The sequence below is a fragment of the Acomys minous genome, assembly GCF_964271855.1.
Source record: "Acomys minous genome assembly, chromosome: 6".
NCBI lineage: Eukaryota > Metazoa > Chordata > Mammalia > Rodentia > Muridae > Acomys > Acomys minous.
The window spans coordinates 26,709,541-26,726,333 of record NC_140487.1 but is presented as its reverse complement, the minus strand read 5'-3'; the positions used below and the strand labels follow the sequence as shown (position 1 = coordinate 26,726,333).

Genomic DNA, 16,793 nt, shown 5'->3' with positions numbered 1-16,793 from the left:
AAAACCGTTTTGGACAGAAAGATAAAATAAAAGAAACTCCAGCGCAGCTGCGTCTGCTCAGTTTGTAACAGGTGTGTGTGTGTGTTCTCTCTTAGGTGAGTGCAGGTGTGAGGACACATGGTCTGGGTGCATAATGGGAGACACTGGGTGAGTCACGTCCACTTCACCTCCTTGAGAATGTGACACTCAGCGCATGGAACTGCACTACAGGCTCTTGTTAGAAAAATCACAAATAAGTATTCTTGGTGGCCCTGAATATAATATATTTTTTCAAAATAACCTCTTATTTAAAACAAAACAAAACAGGCAAACAACAACAACAACAAAAGTCCCACTTGAAGTTAATGAGAAGATCCTAGAATTTCTTCAGTCTTAGGACTTGGCTAGAATGATAATGACGTAACCACTTTCTCCTTTTGTTAGATTTATTTACTAAATCCTTTTTCTTTTATCTTCTTCAACCCAGCTGCTTGATAAACTGGCCCTTAAAATCAAACTCAAAACGTGGCCCGTATTTGTAGCTGTCTCAGGTCCATGTTGGCAATGGTGTAGTAGCTTCATGGTTCAGTGTCATTGAACAAGAACTTGGGAAGAAAAATGTAGACTTCTCTCAGGAAGATTTTCACATTTTTATACGGTCCTGTCTTCACACACTGTCAGACTTCAGTTCTTGTCTTTTATTATTTTTTCCAAATAAATTGTTAGAACCATCCCTTTTGTTCCAGACTTATAACTCTGCCCTGCTTGAGAGTTTGTTTTTCCTGCACTGTTATTCTTTCGGTGACATTCCACACAGTCAAGCACCTTCGAAGCTTTATGTTTTCACCTCCTGACTCCTGCTTGCTGTGGCCTTAGGAGGTTGTAGAGAAGAAAACTGTACACATTTGGATCACAGTTTTCAAAAGTGAGACACGAACTGTGTTCTCCCTCATCTCCCTCCATCCTCAGTAAGGCTGCCACCATTTTGATTTTAGTTATTATTCATAGGCCCTTTGTATTATTTTTTAGTCTTCATATATGTTTATATGTAAAACAGCATTGCTTTGCATGCTTATGACCCATGACATGCCTCATATTGTATGTTTTCATGCCTCTTGCTATCTTGGATAACAGTATGCTGGTCAGATTAATCCATAACTTCAATATGTAGCATTTGTTTACTAAATACCAATGTGCTACCCGCAACTTTTGTGAGTCACACCTGTCTGAAAAATAAAATTCTGCCAGGTGTGGTAGCACACACCTTTAATCCCAGAACTTGAAGGGTGGAGGCAGGAGGATTGGGAGTTAGGGGTCATTTTCTGTTCTATTGTGAATTAGAGGCCAGACAAAGACATATGAGACTGTCTGAAAACAAACAAACAAACAAACAAACAAAGCAAACAAAAGCCTAAAACAAATAAAAATAACAAACAAGTGAAAGAGAATAAGGTTCGGCTTTCTTGCGTTAGTGTTTGGATGACTTCTATGTCCGGATCTTTATTCTCATTTCCCATCTCATTTCCCACTGTTCTGATCTGTTTTCTTATCATAATTATTTGTGGGTTTTCAGTGCATTTGATTTGCTACACACAAACCTTTTCCAATTTTGCTTAACATAATTACATTTGAATTCCTAACTCCTTTTGATTTCCTGGATAAGTTATTGTCCTCTGCAATGGTTTCCCCTGTTTTCTCTATATAATCACATTTCTGGCTATCTTTGAGGTTTATCATGCTTTTAACCCATGATGATAATTTTTGTATGTGATGTGTGTGTGTGTTCATGCACATGTGTACATGAGAACATGGAGGCCAGAGGTCACCATTGGGTATCTTCTTTTTTTGGGGGGGTTACTTTAAAAAAATTTTTTTTATTAATTTATTCTTGTTACATCTCAATGGTTATCCCATCCCTTGTATCCTCCCATTCCTCCCTCCCTCCCATTTTCCCCTTACTCCCCTCCCCTATGACTGTGCCTGAGGAGGATTACCTCCCCCTGTATATGCTCATAGGGTATCAAGTCTCTTCTTGGTAACCTGCTATCCTTCCTCTGAGTGCCACCCAGGTCTCCCCCTCCAGGGGACATGGTCAAATATGGGGCCCCAGAGTACGTGTGAAAGTCAGACCCCACTCTCCACTCAACTGTGGAAAATGTCCTCTCAATTGGCTAGATCTGGGTAGGAGTTTGAAGTTTACGGCCTGTCTTGTCCTTGGCTGGTGCCATAGTTTGAACGGGGTGTCTTCTTTTATTGCATTTTAATTTCTCTGCTGAGACAGGGTCTCTCATTGAGCCTGGAGCTCATCAATTAGATAGGCTGGCGTGTTTTTTTTTTCCCCCTAGTGTTAGAGTTACATATGGATAGCAGCATTTGCGTGATGCAAGAGATCCAAACTTAGGTCTTAGTACCTGTGCAGCAGGCACCCTAGCATCTGAACCACCTCCCACGGTGCTCCCTGCAGTATAACTTTCTGTTCCTCTCAACATTAAATCACACATGCTTAAAAATTGTATTTTTACTAGTTTTTATTTCATACCTCATATTCTTTATATAGACATGATTTTCAGTAAGTATTTATTGATTCCATTTGAATTTGGAACTCTCAGGATAACAAGGACAATAAGTGATAGATGAAGTATATATACAAACATGTTTGTATAGCATTTTACATTTTTTTCTTTGTACATTTTTGTGTTTGAGTTGTAGCTAGTTGCATATTCATTCATTATGAAATAAAAGTTTATTGACTTAAATTATAGGTGCTATATTTGTATGTCTTTCTTTTAATTCATATGCAAATAAATGAGCCACAAATAGCCACTACGTATCGCCAAATGAAGAGTTTAGAAATATGATGGCTGACTAGATATATAATCTTAGCATTGTGCAAATTGATGACTAGTAAATAAGCAAGGGGCACTAGCGCTGTCCCAAGACGCTCATGTTCTGTTCTCCTGCAGCTATTATCTCCCCAAAAAGTTCACTCAGTGCAATATCGAGGAGTACCACGACTTCCTGAATAGCGGTGGAGGTGCCTGCCTGTTCAACAAGCCTTCCAAGGTAATGAATGACTCTGATCAACATTTATTATTGGATCATTGCACACTGTCATATGCACCAATTCTTATCTGCAGAAGAGAACTTTGCAATTTGACTCAATGGGCATATTCTAGATAAGGTTACGTGTCTTCACTGCAAGGCCAGATTTAATCTGGGACAGATGGGGATATTCCGATAGCTGACAAAGAGGAGTGGGAGTTTGTTTTGTTTTGTTTTCTTTTATCTTTCCTAGTTATGAAAGTGTGGGCATATATTTTCATTCTGTAATGTGAAAACTTTGGCTAACTTCTATATGAATATTATATAGCTAGCTAATAGTAATTACTGTTCACTAGTGTTACACATCACCCTAGAGTAAACTGTACTCAAAGGACAAAAACATGATGAAAGATAAAAGGTAAAATGGGCTTAAAAATCTACTCTTTAGTAATGTATAAATAAAAAAATTATACTTTCTTAAAAAAAAAAGAAATCTCCTTTTGATTAGGTCGAAAATTGCTTTAGTTACAAGAGCTAATTGATACTGCCACTGCCGGTCTGTGCAAAGCTATGTTCAAGGCTATAGTCATGTTTTGTCTTGAACAGGTCAGTGGGCATAGTAATTTTGTGACCACTTTCTAATCTAAACGTGACTTTGTTCATGAAGCAGATTCAGACCCTGAAGGGCTCACGCCTCTAATTTCAGTAAAGCTGAAGCCAAGGTAGAAGGATCATTGTGAATTAGTTCCAGGCTAGCTTGAGCTATAAAGCCAGGCCTACCTGGCCTACACAGTACAGCCTTGTCTTTAAAAAGGAAAATAAAAAAGGGAGATGCAGTCTGAAAATCTGACTGTGAAGCTCATTTCTTTGTATACTAATCAAAGCTGATGTAAAACAAACAAACAAGGAAGGCCTGGAAAGATGGCTCAGCAGTTAAGAGCACATACTGCCTGCCTGTCACCCATGTTACATGGCTCACAACTTCCTGTCTCTCCACCTCCAAGGGATTTAAAGTGTCTGTCCTCTGAAGGCAACTGCACTCACATGCATCACACACACACACACACACACACACACACACACACACACACACACACACACACGAGAGAGACAGAGAGAGAGAGACAGAGACAGACAGTGAGACAGAGACAGAGACATTGATTTAAAATGTATTCTTAAAAGAGGAAATGAAAATGCCCCTCCTTAGTATAGATATAAAGTGTTTCTTTTAAAGTTTTATTTTTCAGTTTAATGAGTTTTCTTGCATATATATGTATGTGAATCACATACATGCCTTGTTTCTGAGGAGTTCAGAAGAGTTCCAGATTACCAGAACTATAGTTACAGACAACTGTGAGCTGTCATTTGGGTGCTGGGCCTGGACATGGTCCTCTATAACAAGGCTATCCTCCTCCTCTTCCTCTTCCTCCTCCTCCTCCTCCTCCTCCTCCTTCTTCCTTAAGATTTATTTATTTAATTACATATGCAGTGTTCTACCTGTATATATGCCTGCACACCAGAGAGGACACCAGATCTCATTATAGATGGTTATGTACCACCATGTGGTTACTGGGAACTGAACTCAAGACCTCTGGAAGAAGAGACAGTGCTCTTAACTCCTGAGCCATCTCTCCAGCCCCCAACAAGTGCTTCTTAACCACTGAGCCCTCTCTCCAGATCTACAGAAAGTATTAACTGAGTATTAGCAAATTGAAAAAATAGTAAAGAGATTTTCACAGGTGGTGAGACTTGATCTTCATGATATTTTAGACAACTAATTAAGGAGCTGGTGTTTGAGGTAGTAAAGTCTCTGCTATGTAGTTGGGCCAAGGTTTTGTCATTTTCTGTTTTCTTTCATTGTCCTGTGTTGTGTTGTGTTTTATTACTGGCTATGGAGTCCAGGGCCTCTCTCATACCACACATGTGCTCTGCTGTTAAGCACAGGACTAAGTGTGTTACCCAGTGCTAAGATTTTAATCTAGGCTTCCTTACTCCAAATTTTCTACTTTCTCATTGCAGTGGACTTTTCAGATGTCAAACTGGCTTGGTTTTTATTAATGGCTAAATCATCTTTTATTTTGGTGACATTTACTAGACTGCTCTTGGTATATGTAATGTAAACAAATACACAGTACTAAGTCTGAATATTAAAATAGAAACCAAAATTGGTCTTCTAATGTTCCAACTTGTAAAGTTGTACTTTTTGCTTTAAGGTAAATAAAAATATATAGTTAGAGTAGACAGCACATACCCGGGTCTGCTGCTGCGGCGTCAGCCCCATGTGCACCTTTGATACTGATGTTTCTGTACTTTAGCCTCTTCTTGATTTCCTTCCCTCAGCTTCTTGATCCTCCTGAGTGTGGAAACGGCTTCATTGAAACTGGAGAGGAATGTGACTGTGGCACCACTGCTGTAAGTCCCCCGCCATGTTGAAGACTGGTTGGAGGTAGCCAGCTCCATGCTCTCAAGATAATATCAAGCATTACATCTAGAAATTTTTTAGGATTTGTGAACGAGTGATTGTTACGAGTTTGAACATTTACTTAAAAAAAAAATATCCTGGCACTTTTGGGAAACTGACAGTATTTCCTAATGTTTTGCCACTGCTTATATTCCTTAGGAATGTGCCCTTGAAGGAGCAGAGTGTTGTAAGAAATGCACCTTGACCCAGGACTCTCAGTGCAGTGATGGCCTCTGTTGTAAAAAGTGCAAGGTAAATAACTGGCCAAAGCGACATGTGCTTAAACCGTTAAGGCGACGCGTGTATACCCTAATAGCACTGTCTAACGCATAGCAAATACTGGCTTCCTAGTGGTTGCAAGGTCCTCCTGAAGGCTCCTGAAGGGTGGCTTTTGTTAGCATCCCATCTAATAGCTTACCTGATGTCTTAAAACCAGTATACAAGAGAAGTGGGGCCTGACTCCTGTTACTTGTCAGAGACTGCCCTCCCATCCTGACTCCCTATGACGCAGGTGCTTTAAAGAGAACCATGTGTTAGGTAATCTTAGAGTAGAAGATATCCAGTACACTCTTTCTTTTCTGTCCCGCTTGGGGCATCTGTCAGCAATAGCCACTTAGGGATCGAGAGGAATGGATTGTGACATGGAGTTGAGAATGTATCTTTATCTCCTGTCCCATTTCACCCTCCCCACAGCGTCTTCAGACTTACCTCCAAACACTTAAAACTTTTACATCAAGATTAAATGTTGTTTAGGGCTTACTTTTCCTTATCTATTACCTGATAATAATATGCTGTTATCTCTGAGGTTTAGGAGCCACCTGTCTCTAGTTTTATGTTTTTATACAGTAGAACCAGACACTTGCACAGTCATTGGTACAGATTCTCAGTACGTGTTTGATGAGTGGGTAAATGAACATGCATGGCACGTACAATGATTATTTGCTTAGGTACATACAATGATTATTTGCTTACTGGATGGCTTAAACAAGTTAAAGGTGGTGCATAAACCTTGTCATGGTAACTGTCTTCTTCGGGCTAAACACTTTTGACTCACATCATCTTAAATTTGGGTTCCTTGGCTGGCACCAACATTCTTGGGTGGATAAGAATAAGAAACACAGACTGTAGTCAGGGTTGTGTCTTGTGCTTTATAGGATGTTAGCAATATCCTTGGGTTGTACCCATTACATTCTGGAAGAACTGCCCCAGTCATGACAACCAAAAATGTTGCCAGATGTCCTAAAATGGCCACTTTGGGGCAAAATCACCGCTGTTTGATACCGCTATTTTAGATAGCACTGATTAGTACTCTTTGGGGGTTGGCACAAGCACAGTGATGCTGATTTTGATAGTTGGGCTACTCTGATATGAGGGTGCTGAGGAACCCTCAGAGGCTGCCTCAGAGGAAGGCACAGCTGACCTGCGGAGCCCTGGCCCTGCCAGCATTGGTTCTTGGTTCCATGCAAGTGCTGTGTCACAGGCAGCTGTTGGAGAGGTCTCTGGAAGCACTCTCTTCAAGGGGAGATTAAAGTACCACCACGAGATGCAGATGTGCTTTCTTTTTGGCTGAGGTGCATGGAGGGCTCTGAGCAGGGAATCAAGAAACGGGAGACCATGCATGTTTCTATGAGTGGAGAACAAATGCATAGATGGACCCAGTGCCCAAGTTCATCATTTTGGAGAGGGAAGGGGAGAGAGGTGAAATGGGGGCGGGCTTCTGATAGCATTGTCCTGCTCTGTTACAATGAGTTCCATCGCAGCATAGCAGTCCATGAAGGCTCAAGGTTGATTCCATGGCATCACATAAGTATTTGAGGTCTTTGAAACAAAACACAAGCACCCCCACAGGACCTGCCCAGAGGGGCAAATAATAGAAAATTAGCAGAGGCCAGGATTTAAATATGCATAGAGGCGAGACAGAGGGAGGGGAAGGAAAGCTTGGGAAAAACAGCTTTGCTGGAAAGTACACGGTGATATGGTTACTTGACAAAATGTAGCTCTACAGTTCTTGGCAGGTAAGGCAAGAGGCAGAAGCAAGATCTCTAGATCAAAGTATAAACAAGAAGGGTAAAGCTCAAAGCAAGAATTTCTGGAACTTGGGATAACTCATCTCTTGCAATTATTAGAATAGCAGTTTGTTCAATAACTTAAAATGATTTAAGGTGTTCTCTTTAAACAGTTTTCATTTTGCTTGTGTGTGTGTGTGTGTGTGTGTGTGTGTGTGTGTGTGTGTGTGTGTAACAAGAAGTGTTTAATGTTTTCACAGTTTTGCACATTGAGTGTTGTTCTTTTCAGTTTCAGGCTCTGGGAACTGTGTGTCGGGAGGCAGTAAATGACTGTGATATTCGGGAAATATGTTCAGGAAATTCAAGCCAGGTAATCTATAAAATAATTACTCAGGATAATTAAGCAAAAGAGGGGATACCTTTGGTATATTACAAGAGAAATACAAACAGGCAAGATGTCACATCGCACTTCCCTCTCCCCATCCACTAATCTCTGTGTGTGGGGGTTACAGGGTTGGGGACTGAACCAAGGCCTCGTGCATTCCAGGCAAATGCTCTACCATTAAGGTACATGTGCAGCTCTTGCATTTGCCTCACCATTGGCTAGCATCTTTTTTGATTATTATCTTTGCAAATCCTCTCATGACATGACCAAGGAACAGAGAAAACATAACCACCCAGTTGGCCGTGTTGTGACTGAGGAAGGAGGGACAAGGTGAGTCACTCATGACATGGTGATGGGCATCTTCTACTTCCGCAGTGACCAGGTCACACAAGACTAGTAGAGAAGCTTGCACAGCACATAGGGAACTGGTCTTATTTAACAGAACCGTAGCGACCGAAGTCCATGTGTGGCAGCCAAGAATTGCAAGCATTCTTCTTTGCTTCCAGAGAGGGAAGATTACAAAGTGATGTGCCTAGAATGATAAAAATGGTTGATTGGGAGGATACCACAAGACCTTCATGTAAAAGTATTCTCCTTTCTTACCATGTAATTAGCAGTGTTTTTCTAAGTTAGTGCTCCATGCTATTATTATTAATGACAATAATAACCACTGAGACTCCTAGGCATAAGTATCATTGTGATTATAAATAAGCCGGAATTTAAATAATCTTAAATCCAAAATCCAGCTTTAACAGAGGGGCTCTGTTGGCCTAGGTTAGACACTGTACATTAATAGAGGTTATGATAGACAGTTGTTCTAGTACAATATTATCTTCATTTAATATGTCACATCCATTATAATTGATATCTGTAAAATTGCACATCAATGATATGAGGAAGTTTATGTGGCAAAAATAAAGAAACAATGTAATCTAATTACATTTTACTGGTTTTATAGAAAAAGGTAGCGAGGGATTTTTAGAGAGTAAAAGGGGCTGCATTTTGGTGGTTTCCATGTCGCACCTTTTTTCTGTCGTTGTCTACTGACCTTTTTCCCCAAGTGACTAAATAACTATGTCTTTTTACTCACTGTAGTAATGCATTTTATATGGTTGGTTGTGTCCTCGCCAAGTACTTTATGAGTTTTAAGTTACTTCAAGGAAAAATAGTTGGATGACGTATAACGATTCTTCCAAAGTTAATATCAAGAGGAAACTTGGGTCTTTCCCCCTCCTTTAAAAGTCTTCCCCATACCTTTTTTTCTTTTAAAAATGATTTTTGTTTTTATTTTTAAAATTTGCTTACAAAATAATCAGAGTCCATACTATATTTTCAGACATATTTCACTTTGCTTGGCCGCATCCTCCTGCCCTTACTTTCTCCGCTGTGTCCTGTACTCCCAGTGTTTCAGTGCAAGGCTGTACTGCTTCTTGTGGCAAAAGGCAGGAAATTATGCTTACGACCTCACTGATGGGGGCCTGTTCCTCACTCTTGTCTTAAGCCTTGTTTTCTTTTCTAAGGAATAGCGTATCTGGATGAAGCATATGCTAATACATATGTTATCTACCAAGCCACTCTCGTAAGGTCTTTTCTTCTGTAGCTGTGCCATTAGTTTTACCTCTGATAAATGTCACTTTCTTAAAGGCATGCTCGGCAACTGTATTTCCTCTTGCCTTCCTTTAACATTCAGCTCTTATTTATAGTTTAAGGGAACTGGTGTCTCATCAACCATGATTTTATAAAGTGAGAGCATTACCAAGATTGGATTCAGCCTTATGTTTGGTCTGAGCTTCGGTGATGGTTTGTTTTTTTCTTCCTAGTGTTCCCCCAATGTGCATAAAATGGATGGATATTCCTGTGATGGTACTAAGGTAGGCCACTCACTTTCACCTGAAATTCCCATGGGTGCCAGAATGAAAGAAATACTAAAATTTCAACAAGATCAGTTTGAATGGTTCATAATCCACTCAGAAGACAACATTCATGGGCTATGGTCCCCAACTGTCTGTTCTTTTTCCATTGTCCAGCATAGCAATGCACTGATGGGTATTCACTTTTTTGCTTTGTTCTGTTTTAGGGAATTTGCTTTGGAGGAAGGTGCAAAACCAGAGATAGACAATGCAAATACATCTGGGGGCAAAGTAAGTAAGTCATGTGGCTCGGTCGTTTTCCCACAAGCGTTGGCACACTCCTATAAGGACACATGGGCTGGAAGCAAACTGCTGACCACTTCATAACTGGGAGCTTCACAATAGCACCAGGATTGGATAGGAGCATGCTTCTAGAAGACAGGCACCTTCTTTGAGAAGCGGAGGCCCTACACTGCCTGGCTAGTTGGCAGTGCCTGTGGATGGGGCAGAAGGTGCCTTTGCTGTCAGGGAGGCGAACCCACCTGGTGCACAGCTTGGAGAATAGAGCAGTCTTGATTTCAGCTGGGTGCCCTTGAGCAAAAGTTCCCATATGGCCTTGCTTGGCCGTATGGGATGGACATGGTCTCTGGGTAGGGCATCTTTGCCTTAGACCTAAACACTTTAAATAGAGCTGCTTTTGCCCCTATTGTCTTCTTTAAGCTCCAGCTGGCTTTTGTAGCTATAGGTGACCTTGTGCTGAAGTAGCCTGCCTGGAAAGGACATAAATGGTAATGTTATTCTTTATAAAAGCTGTCAGAGTTTTAGAGGAGAATATTTACTATTTATGTTTAAATAATAGTATTTACATTTTACCAAATCTAAATTTATATTTAAATGTTCCATTATATATATTTTTTCCGGAGAATTTATAACCAATATATTTGGAAGATGTTTTTGTTCTAAACTCTTTAAAAAGTTTTCCCCCCAGGAGGAGTATTACTATGTAGTCCAGCCAGTCAGACCTTGAATTTGTAAGCTTCTTGCCTCAACTTCCCTAGTGCTGAGATTGTAGGCATGTGCTAGCATGCCTGGATTATTCAAAGTTCTTTTGAAAGATAATTTGTACTAGAAAGAGCCATAAAACGAACCATAACCTTTCGGTATCATCGATAGTAGCTGCAGTGCTTGTAGGACAGGGGTGTCTGGAGAAGCATTGAGATGAGGAAAGAACTTAGTCATGCAGATTTTCACCAAATAGACACCATTTTTGTGTTGTCTGCTTGAGCAAAACAGGTGAGGAACCAGCACTGTTGTTAGCTGCTGTTTAGTACGTGCCGCTGGAGTATCCCTTATCTGAAATGCCTGGTACCACAAGTGTGTACACTATGGAGCTTTAAGTCAGGGAATACTTGTGTATAGACAATGAGATATCTTGAGCATGCGGCCCATGTGTAAGCATGCTATGCATCTGTGTTTCATATATACACACACCTCCTGAGGATAGTTTTATATAATATTTTTTTTTTCTGAGACAAGGTTTCTCTGTGTTTCCTTGACTGTCCTGGACTCACTCTGTAGACCAGGCTGGCCTCAAACTCACAGCGATCTGCCTGCCTCTGCCTCCCGAGTGCTGGGATTAAAGGCGTGCGTCACCACCGCCCAGCTTAATATTCCTAATACATCTGTGTTTTTACTGAGACTTTTTACATTAGATCAGGACATGGGTATTTAAAAATATGTATGTATGTATTTAGTGTGTGTGTGTATGTGTGTGTGATATGAACATGTATATGTGCAGGTGTGCACACCTGTGCATTCACAGAAGGCAGAAGAGGACATTGTATCATGTGTCCTGCTTATCACTCCCCACCTTATTCTCTTGAGACAGGGTCTCTCTCTCACTGGACCAGGAGCTAAGCTGACATCGAGCAAACCCCAGTGACCCTCAGGTCCCTGCCCCTGTAGCTTTGGGGTACAGGCATATGCATGCCCACTGCTGGCTTTGTTCACGATTTGAATCCGAGTCCTCATGCTTGCACATGTGCCAGTCACTGTGCCATCTCTTCAGCCTGGTCACAAAATTTTCCACTTGTGGGATCCTGTTCGCCCTTAAAAAGTCTTGGAATGTGAAGCAGTTCAGATTTTGGATTAGCAATACTTAGCCTGTATCACCAATTGGCATTTGATTAGTTTACAAAAGTCTTTGTTCCTGGTTGTTTGTTTGCTTTTGCTTTTTTTTCCCCCCAAGTAGGCTCTCATGTAGCCTAGGCTGGCCTTGAGTCTCCTGTTGAATGGAGGATGATCTTGAACTCCTAATCCTCTTGTCTCTGTCTCCCTATTGCTGAGTTAGTAAGTTTATCCTGGCTGGCTGGAAAATCATTTTGTTCTAGCAGGTGACTCTGATACACTGGCTTCAGAAAATATCAAAACCTCTAAAGATGCCTTAAAATTTGATTTGCTTTTAAAGATTTAGCATGAACTCAGTCTCATCTGAAAGCAAGATAAAAGTGTTTTTTACATCAATTAAGACCCAGAAAGACTCACATGGTATATACTCACTCATAATTGGACACTAGCCCGACAGGGGTGTCCCCGGAAAGTCTTCACTTACCAGGAGATTGGGATAGATGCTGGGACTTCCCATTGGGCACTAGGTGAGAGAAGTGTGGGAGAATGGGGGAATAGAAGGATCCAGAGAGTCCTAGAAACCCACAAGAAGAACATCATGATGGATAGATCTGGACCCGAGGGGTTCTGCTCAAACTACTGCACCAACCAAGGACAGTACATGCAGTAAACATTGAACCTCTATTCAGATCTAGTGGATGGACAGGACATTCTCCACAGTTGTGTGGAGTGCAGGGACTGACTCTGACATGAACTCTGGTGCCCTATATTTGACCACTTCCCCTTAGTGAGGAGGCCTGGTGGCACTGAGAGAAAGGATAAACAGATTACCAGGATGACAACTGATAGGCTGTGACCATATGGAGGCGGAGGAGGTCCCCTTTGGTCACAGACCTAGGGGAGGGGAATAGGTGAAAGAGGGAGGGAGGGAGGGAAGAACGGGAGGATTCAAGTGAGGGAATAACAATTTAGCTATAATCTGAATAAATTAATTAAATAAAAAATAGAATTAGTAAGCAAGGTAGAAATTACGCTGCTCTTTCTTGAATCTGATCATACTGAATCTGATCATATTTGAATAATGTTGCCCTTTTATTAATAACATTTCTGATTGAGAATTTACACATTAGTTACTGAGATTAAAATATGTATTCAAAGTTAGCGCCATCCCCTACAGGTCCTGGAGTATTCTTACAGTACGTAGTCTAACTCCCCTCGAAAATCTGCATATACTTGTTCTCCAGTTTCAAATAAGGCTCCATGGAAGATGCACCCAAGCCGTGCCTGTGATGTGGCACGCCCTTTCTAAGTGATGCTTGTTTCTTGTCATTGGTAACACCGGAGTGAACCAGGGTCCTTCAACTGCAGCTTCCCTTGCCTCGTGTTACCTCCATTACTGATGGGACATTCTGTTCTGCTGCAGAGGTGACAGTGGCCGACAGGTACTGCTATGAGAAGCTGAATATCGAAGGGACTGAGAAGGGAAACTGTGGGAAAGACAAAGACACCTGGATACAGTGCAACAAACGGTGAGCGATCACGTCAGCCCGGAGTTCTTCTGTCGTTCAGTGCACAGGCATAAATTCCACGTGGGATGCGCTTCTTGGGGGTGGTTAATAAAGCATGCTATCTTGTGTGCTCTACACATCTCTCTCCAGAGCTCCAGCATCACAAAGGACCACAGTTCTGACATGCACCTGGACCTCTTTCTTTGGGGCTTGGTCATCGGCGCAGTTGCCACACTTTCTCACCTAGACAGTGCCTCCCAGCACCTCAAGTTTAAGGAAGATGAAAGCCACCATAACCAATGCTGCCAAATGAATTAGCTAGCTGGGACTTTTCTAAACTACCTCTTGTCTTCGCTCAATGTCTCAATGTTTCACTGTCCCATGTAGATACGATTAATTGATTCCTGCATGTTGTCCAAACACAAATCATGGTTGTTTTTCTCCTTTGCTCTTTACCAGTTACTGTGAATTTATCCTTTTATTTCCATTATCATTTTCATTAGCACAGCTAAGCCCTACAGCTCTAACTACTACAAAATCCCTTAAGCTTTATCTAATGCAATTCTCAAGTATCCTATTACCAGAATAATCTTCTAAATCCCTTTGAATATGCCAATTCTTTGCTCAAATTTCATTAGTCCACACAGGCAATTAACAGAGTAGTACTTACCATATAGTGACTGTGCATTTCCGCTGTCTTCCATGAGCCTGCCACTTACGCATCATGCCAGTCTTCTCGTTTTATAGATGAAGAAACCAAGGCGAAATCAGTGTCTGGGCCTAATATCATGTAGCTAGGACTGGAGAAAGAATTAGTATCTGGTGCCGGGCGTGGTGGCGCACGCCTTTAATCCCAGCACTTGGGAGGCAGTGGCGGGTGGATCGCTGTGAGTTCGAGGCCAGCCTGGTCTACAAAGTGAGTCCAGGACAGTGAAGGCTACACAGAGAGACCCTGTCTCGAAAAACCAAAAAAAAAAAAAAAAAAAAAAAAAAAAAAAGAATTAGTATCTGGTATTCTGGCACCAGAATGCACTCTTAATTTTTCAGCTGAAAGTCTGTAATCCTAATTAACAAATAAGATGGAACCCCAGGCTGGGCATAGTAGTGCATACCTTTAATCTCAGCACTTGAAAAGTAGAGGGAGATGGAGCTCTGAGTTTGCACAGTAAGTTCCAGGGCTACTTAGTGAGACCCTATCCCACCCCCCACCCCCCAAAAGGACCTCTTTTCTGGTTTGTGCCAAACCACATTTTTTGTCTTTTCCTCTTTGTTCCTACAAACTCTTAGCAAGCCTTACTATTCCTAACACTTACAGCACCTGCCCCGTGTTAATGTGTTTGTGTGAGCTGTGCGTTCCTTAGGAGCAGTCTTTACGTCTATACCAGCACCAGAGAGAAATGCCTTCATTGTTTTTAAGGCCCATTTGGAAAACACTTTCTCTCTAGATTATGTCCTGATTGGCTCTCCGAGTTCCCCTCTGGACTCTCACAGGCACAGGCCTTATGCTATTCTCACGGCCCTGGTCCTCATCTCTTCATTTGTACATGCGTATGCATGTGCCGTGTCTTCTTTCATAGTGGAATTCCCATGCAGATAAATGACATATCTGGCTTTGTTATAGATTCTAAATTACAAACATTACTGTGTGTAAATAAAACTAAAGAAGATTTGAATATTTTTTCTGTATTTTGTTTATAAGACATAAGAATATTTTCAATATAATTTTATGCTTACATATATTTCTATGTTTAAAATACTTCTAAAGAATAAGTTATCTTTTGTACATTAGTGATAAATGCAGGTCCCAATTTTTCTCTGTAATCCATTATATAAAGTCTGATATTTCCATATGTGATTTTACTGCTGTGTTTATCAATTAATTGGTTGTTGTTGTTTTTTGTTTTGTTTGGAGACAGGGTTTTTCTGTGTGTAGACCTGGCTGTCCTGGAACTTGCTCTGTAGTCCAGGCAGGGCTTGAGCTCAAAGAGGTCCACCTGCCTCTGCCTCCTGAGTGCTGGGATTAATGATATATGCCACCACCACCCAGCTTAATGTTTATCAGATTTTTTGCGTAAGTATATGGTATCACTGTTGATAACAAAAATGTGTTTGATAAAAGCAATATTTTAATCCCAGAAACCTATATGTTAATTTCTAAACATACATGATGTGTTTAGAAGGGTAGTAAGGCTTTGTGGTTGGGCCTCTGTGAGCAATAGAACACTTCTTTGGTTTTGGGAGACAGGATGCAGAAGCAGCTACAGTACAGAAGAATGCTGAAGCAAAGTTCATTCTCTCACCCAACACTAAACAAGTTTATTATACCCACAGTACGCTCTATGCAAATCATTCTGGTAAAAATGTGTCTTTGATGAATAAAATTTCTTGAACAAAGATTTGAACTGATGGGCAATAATAGAAGACAAACTAGGAAGTTATTAGAATTTTGGATCACCAGTTGGAGTTTTAGAGAAATCAGTTTTGAGAGCAGGAGCCAAACCAACATGGGCACATTTTATTTTGCCTAGCATAACACATTAAATAATATAGCTGATGGATAATAAATACCAACCAGAAAGATGACATTCCTCCAAGTGTACAAGCTTTGCTTTGTCTCTTGGGAAGAGATCAAGTCAGTAACCGGTGCTCTTTTAACACAGGGATGTACTTTGTGGTTACCTTTTGTGTACAAATATTGGCAATATCCCAAGGCTTGGAGAGCTTGATGGTGAAATCACATCTACAGTTGTTGTGCAGCAAGGAAGAACATTAAACTGCAGGTAATCATGTAACCATTCTGTGATCTCATTGGTCACTTTACTTCCCAGCTTAGACCCACTTCTGCTTCCAGTGTATGTACATATGCGTAGTCTGAGCTCGAATCTAGTTCATAAATGTGATTGTGTAAATCCTCACAGAAAAGAATGAAAAGTTGGTAAGAGTGACGAGTGTGCATGGTTGTGTGGTTGCTGGGATTACCTTTAGTTGCTCAGGAAAGCCCTGCAGGGTTTGGCTTGCATTTCCTTCTTACCAAGGTGAAGAGGACTTCCAAATAGAGGCAGTCACCACAAGTCTGCATTTCAGTTTACTTTTTTCTGAAGTCCCACAAAGTTAAGTTTTCTTTGGAAGTTGTATATCTGCAGGAAATATCAAAAATGGAGTCGAGGCAGGAACAACCCACGTCTGGGATATGTACAAATGACTGTGCTCATACCTAAGAGAGCCTTCTGAGGAAGCTGAATTTGTAGGTCAGTTAGAGGAAAGCTGACCCCCACTCCTAGGTGTCTGTTAGTGTGTAAGAAGACACCAAAATTGGCAGCATAATCTGATGTCCAAGGAGGGATTAGAAGAGTTTCATGGAAGGTTTTTAAATAAACTGTTTATTTATCTGGAAGCTTGGAGGGAAGAAGGACCTCGATGCATAGATTCCTTTGC

General features: G+C 41.0%; 1 protein-coding gene across 20 annotated transcripts in view; it reads left to right on the top strand.

The window, feature by feature from the left end:
• Window positions 1-16,793, top strand: part of ADAM22 (ADAM metallopeptidase domain 22) — a 215,659-nt gene that overhangs the window by 164,157 nt on the left and 34,709 nt on the right. For 19 of the 20 annotated variants that reach the window (XM_084785430.1, XM_084785449.1, XM_084785443.1 and 16 more), the window contains exons 14-22: window positions 96-147; window positions 2,943-3,042; window positions 5,362-5,433; window positions 5,642-5,734; window positions 7,778-7,858; window positions 9,694-9,744; window positions 9,951-10,014; window positions 13,274-13,379; window positions 16,019-16,138. In XM_084785430.1, the coding sequence (XP_084641556.1) occupies window positions 96-147; window positions 2,943-3,042; window positions 5,362-5,433; window positions 5,642-5,734; window positions 7,778-7,858; window positions 9,694-9,744; window positions 9,951-10,014; window positions 13,274-13,379; window positions 16,019-16,138 (739 nt within the window). Of the gene's footprint in view, window positions 1-95; window positions 148-2,942; window positions 3,043-5,361; window positions 5,434-5,641; window positions 5,735-7,777; window positions 7,859-9,693; window positions 9,745-9,950; window positions 10,015-13,273; window positions 13,380-16,018; window positions 16,139-16,793 lie in introns of those variants that run through there. The other variant, XM_084785442.1, reaches the window with a different exon arrangement.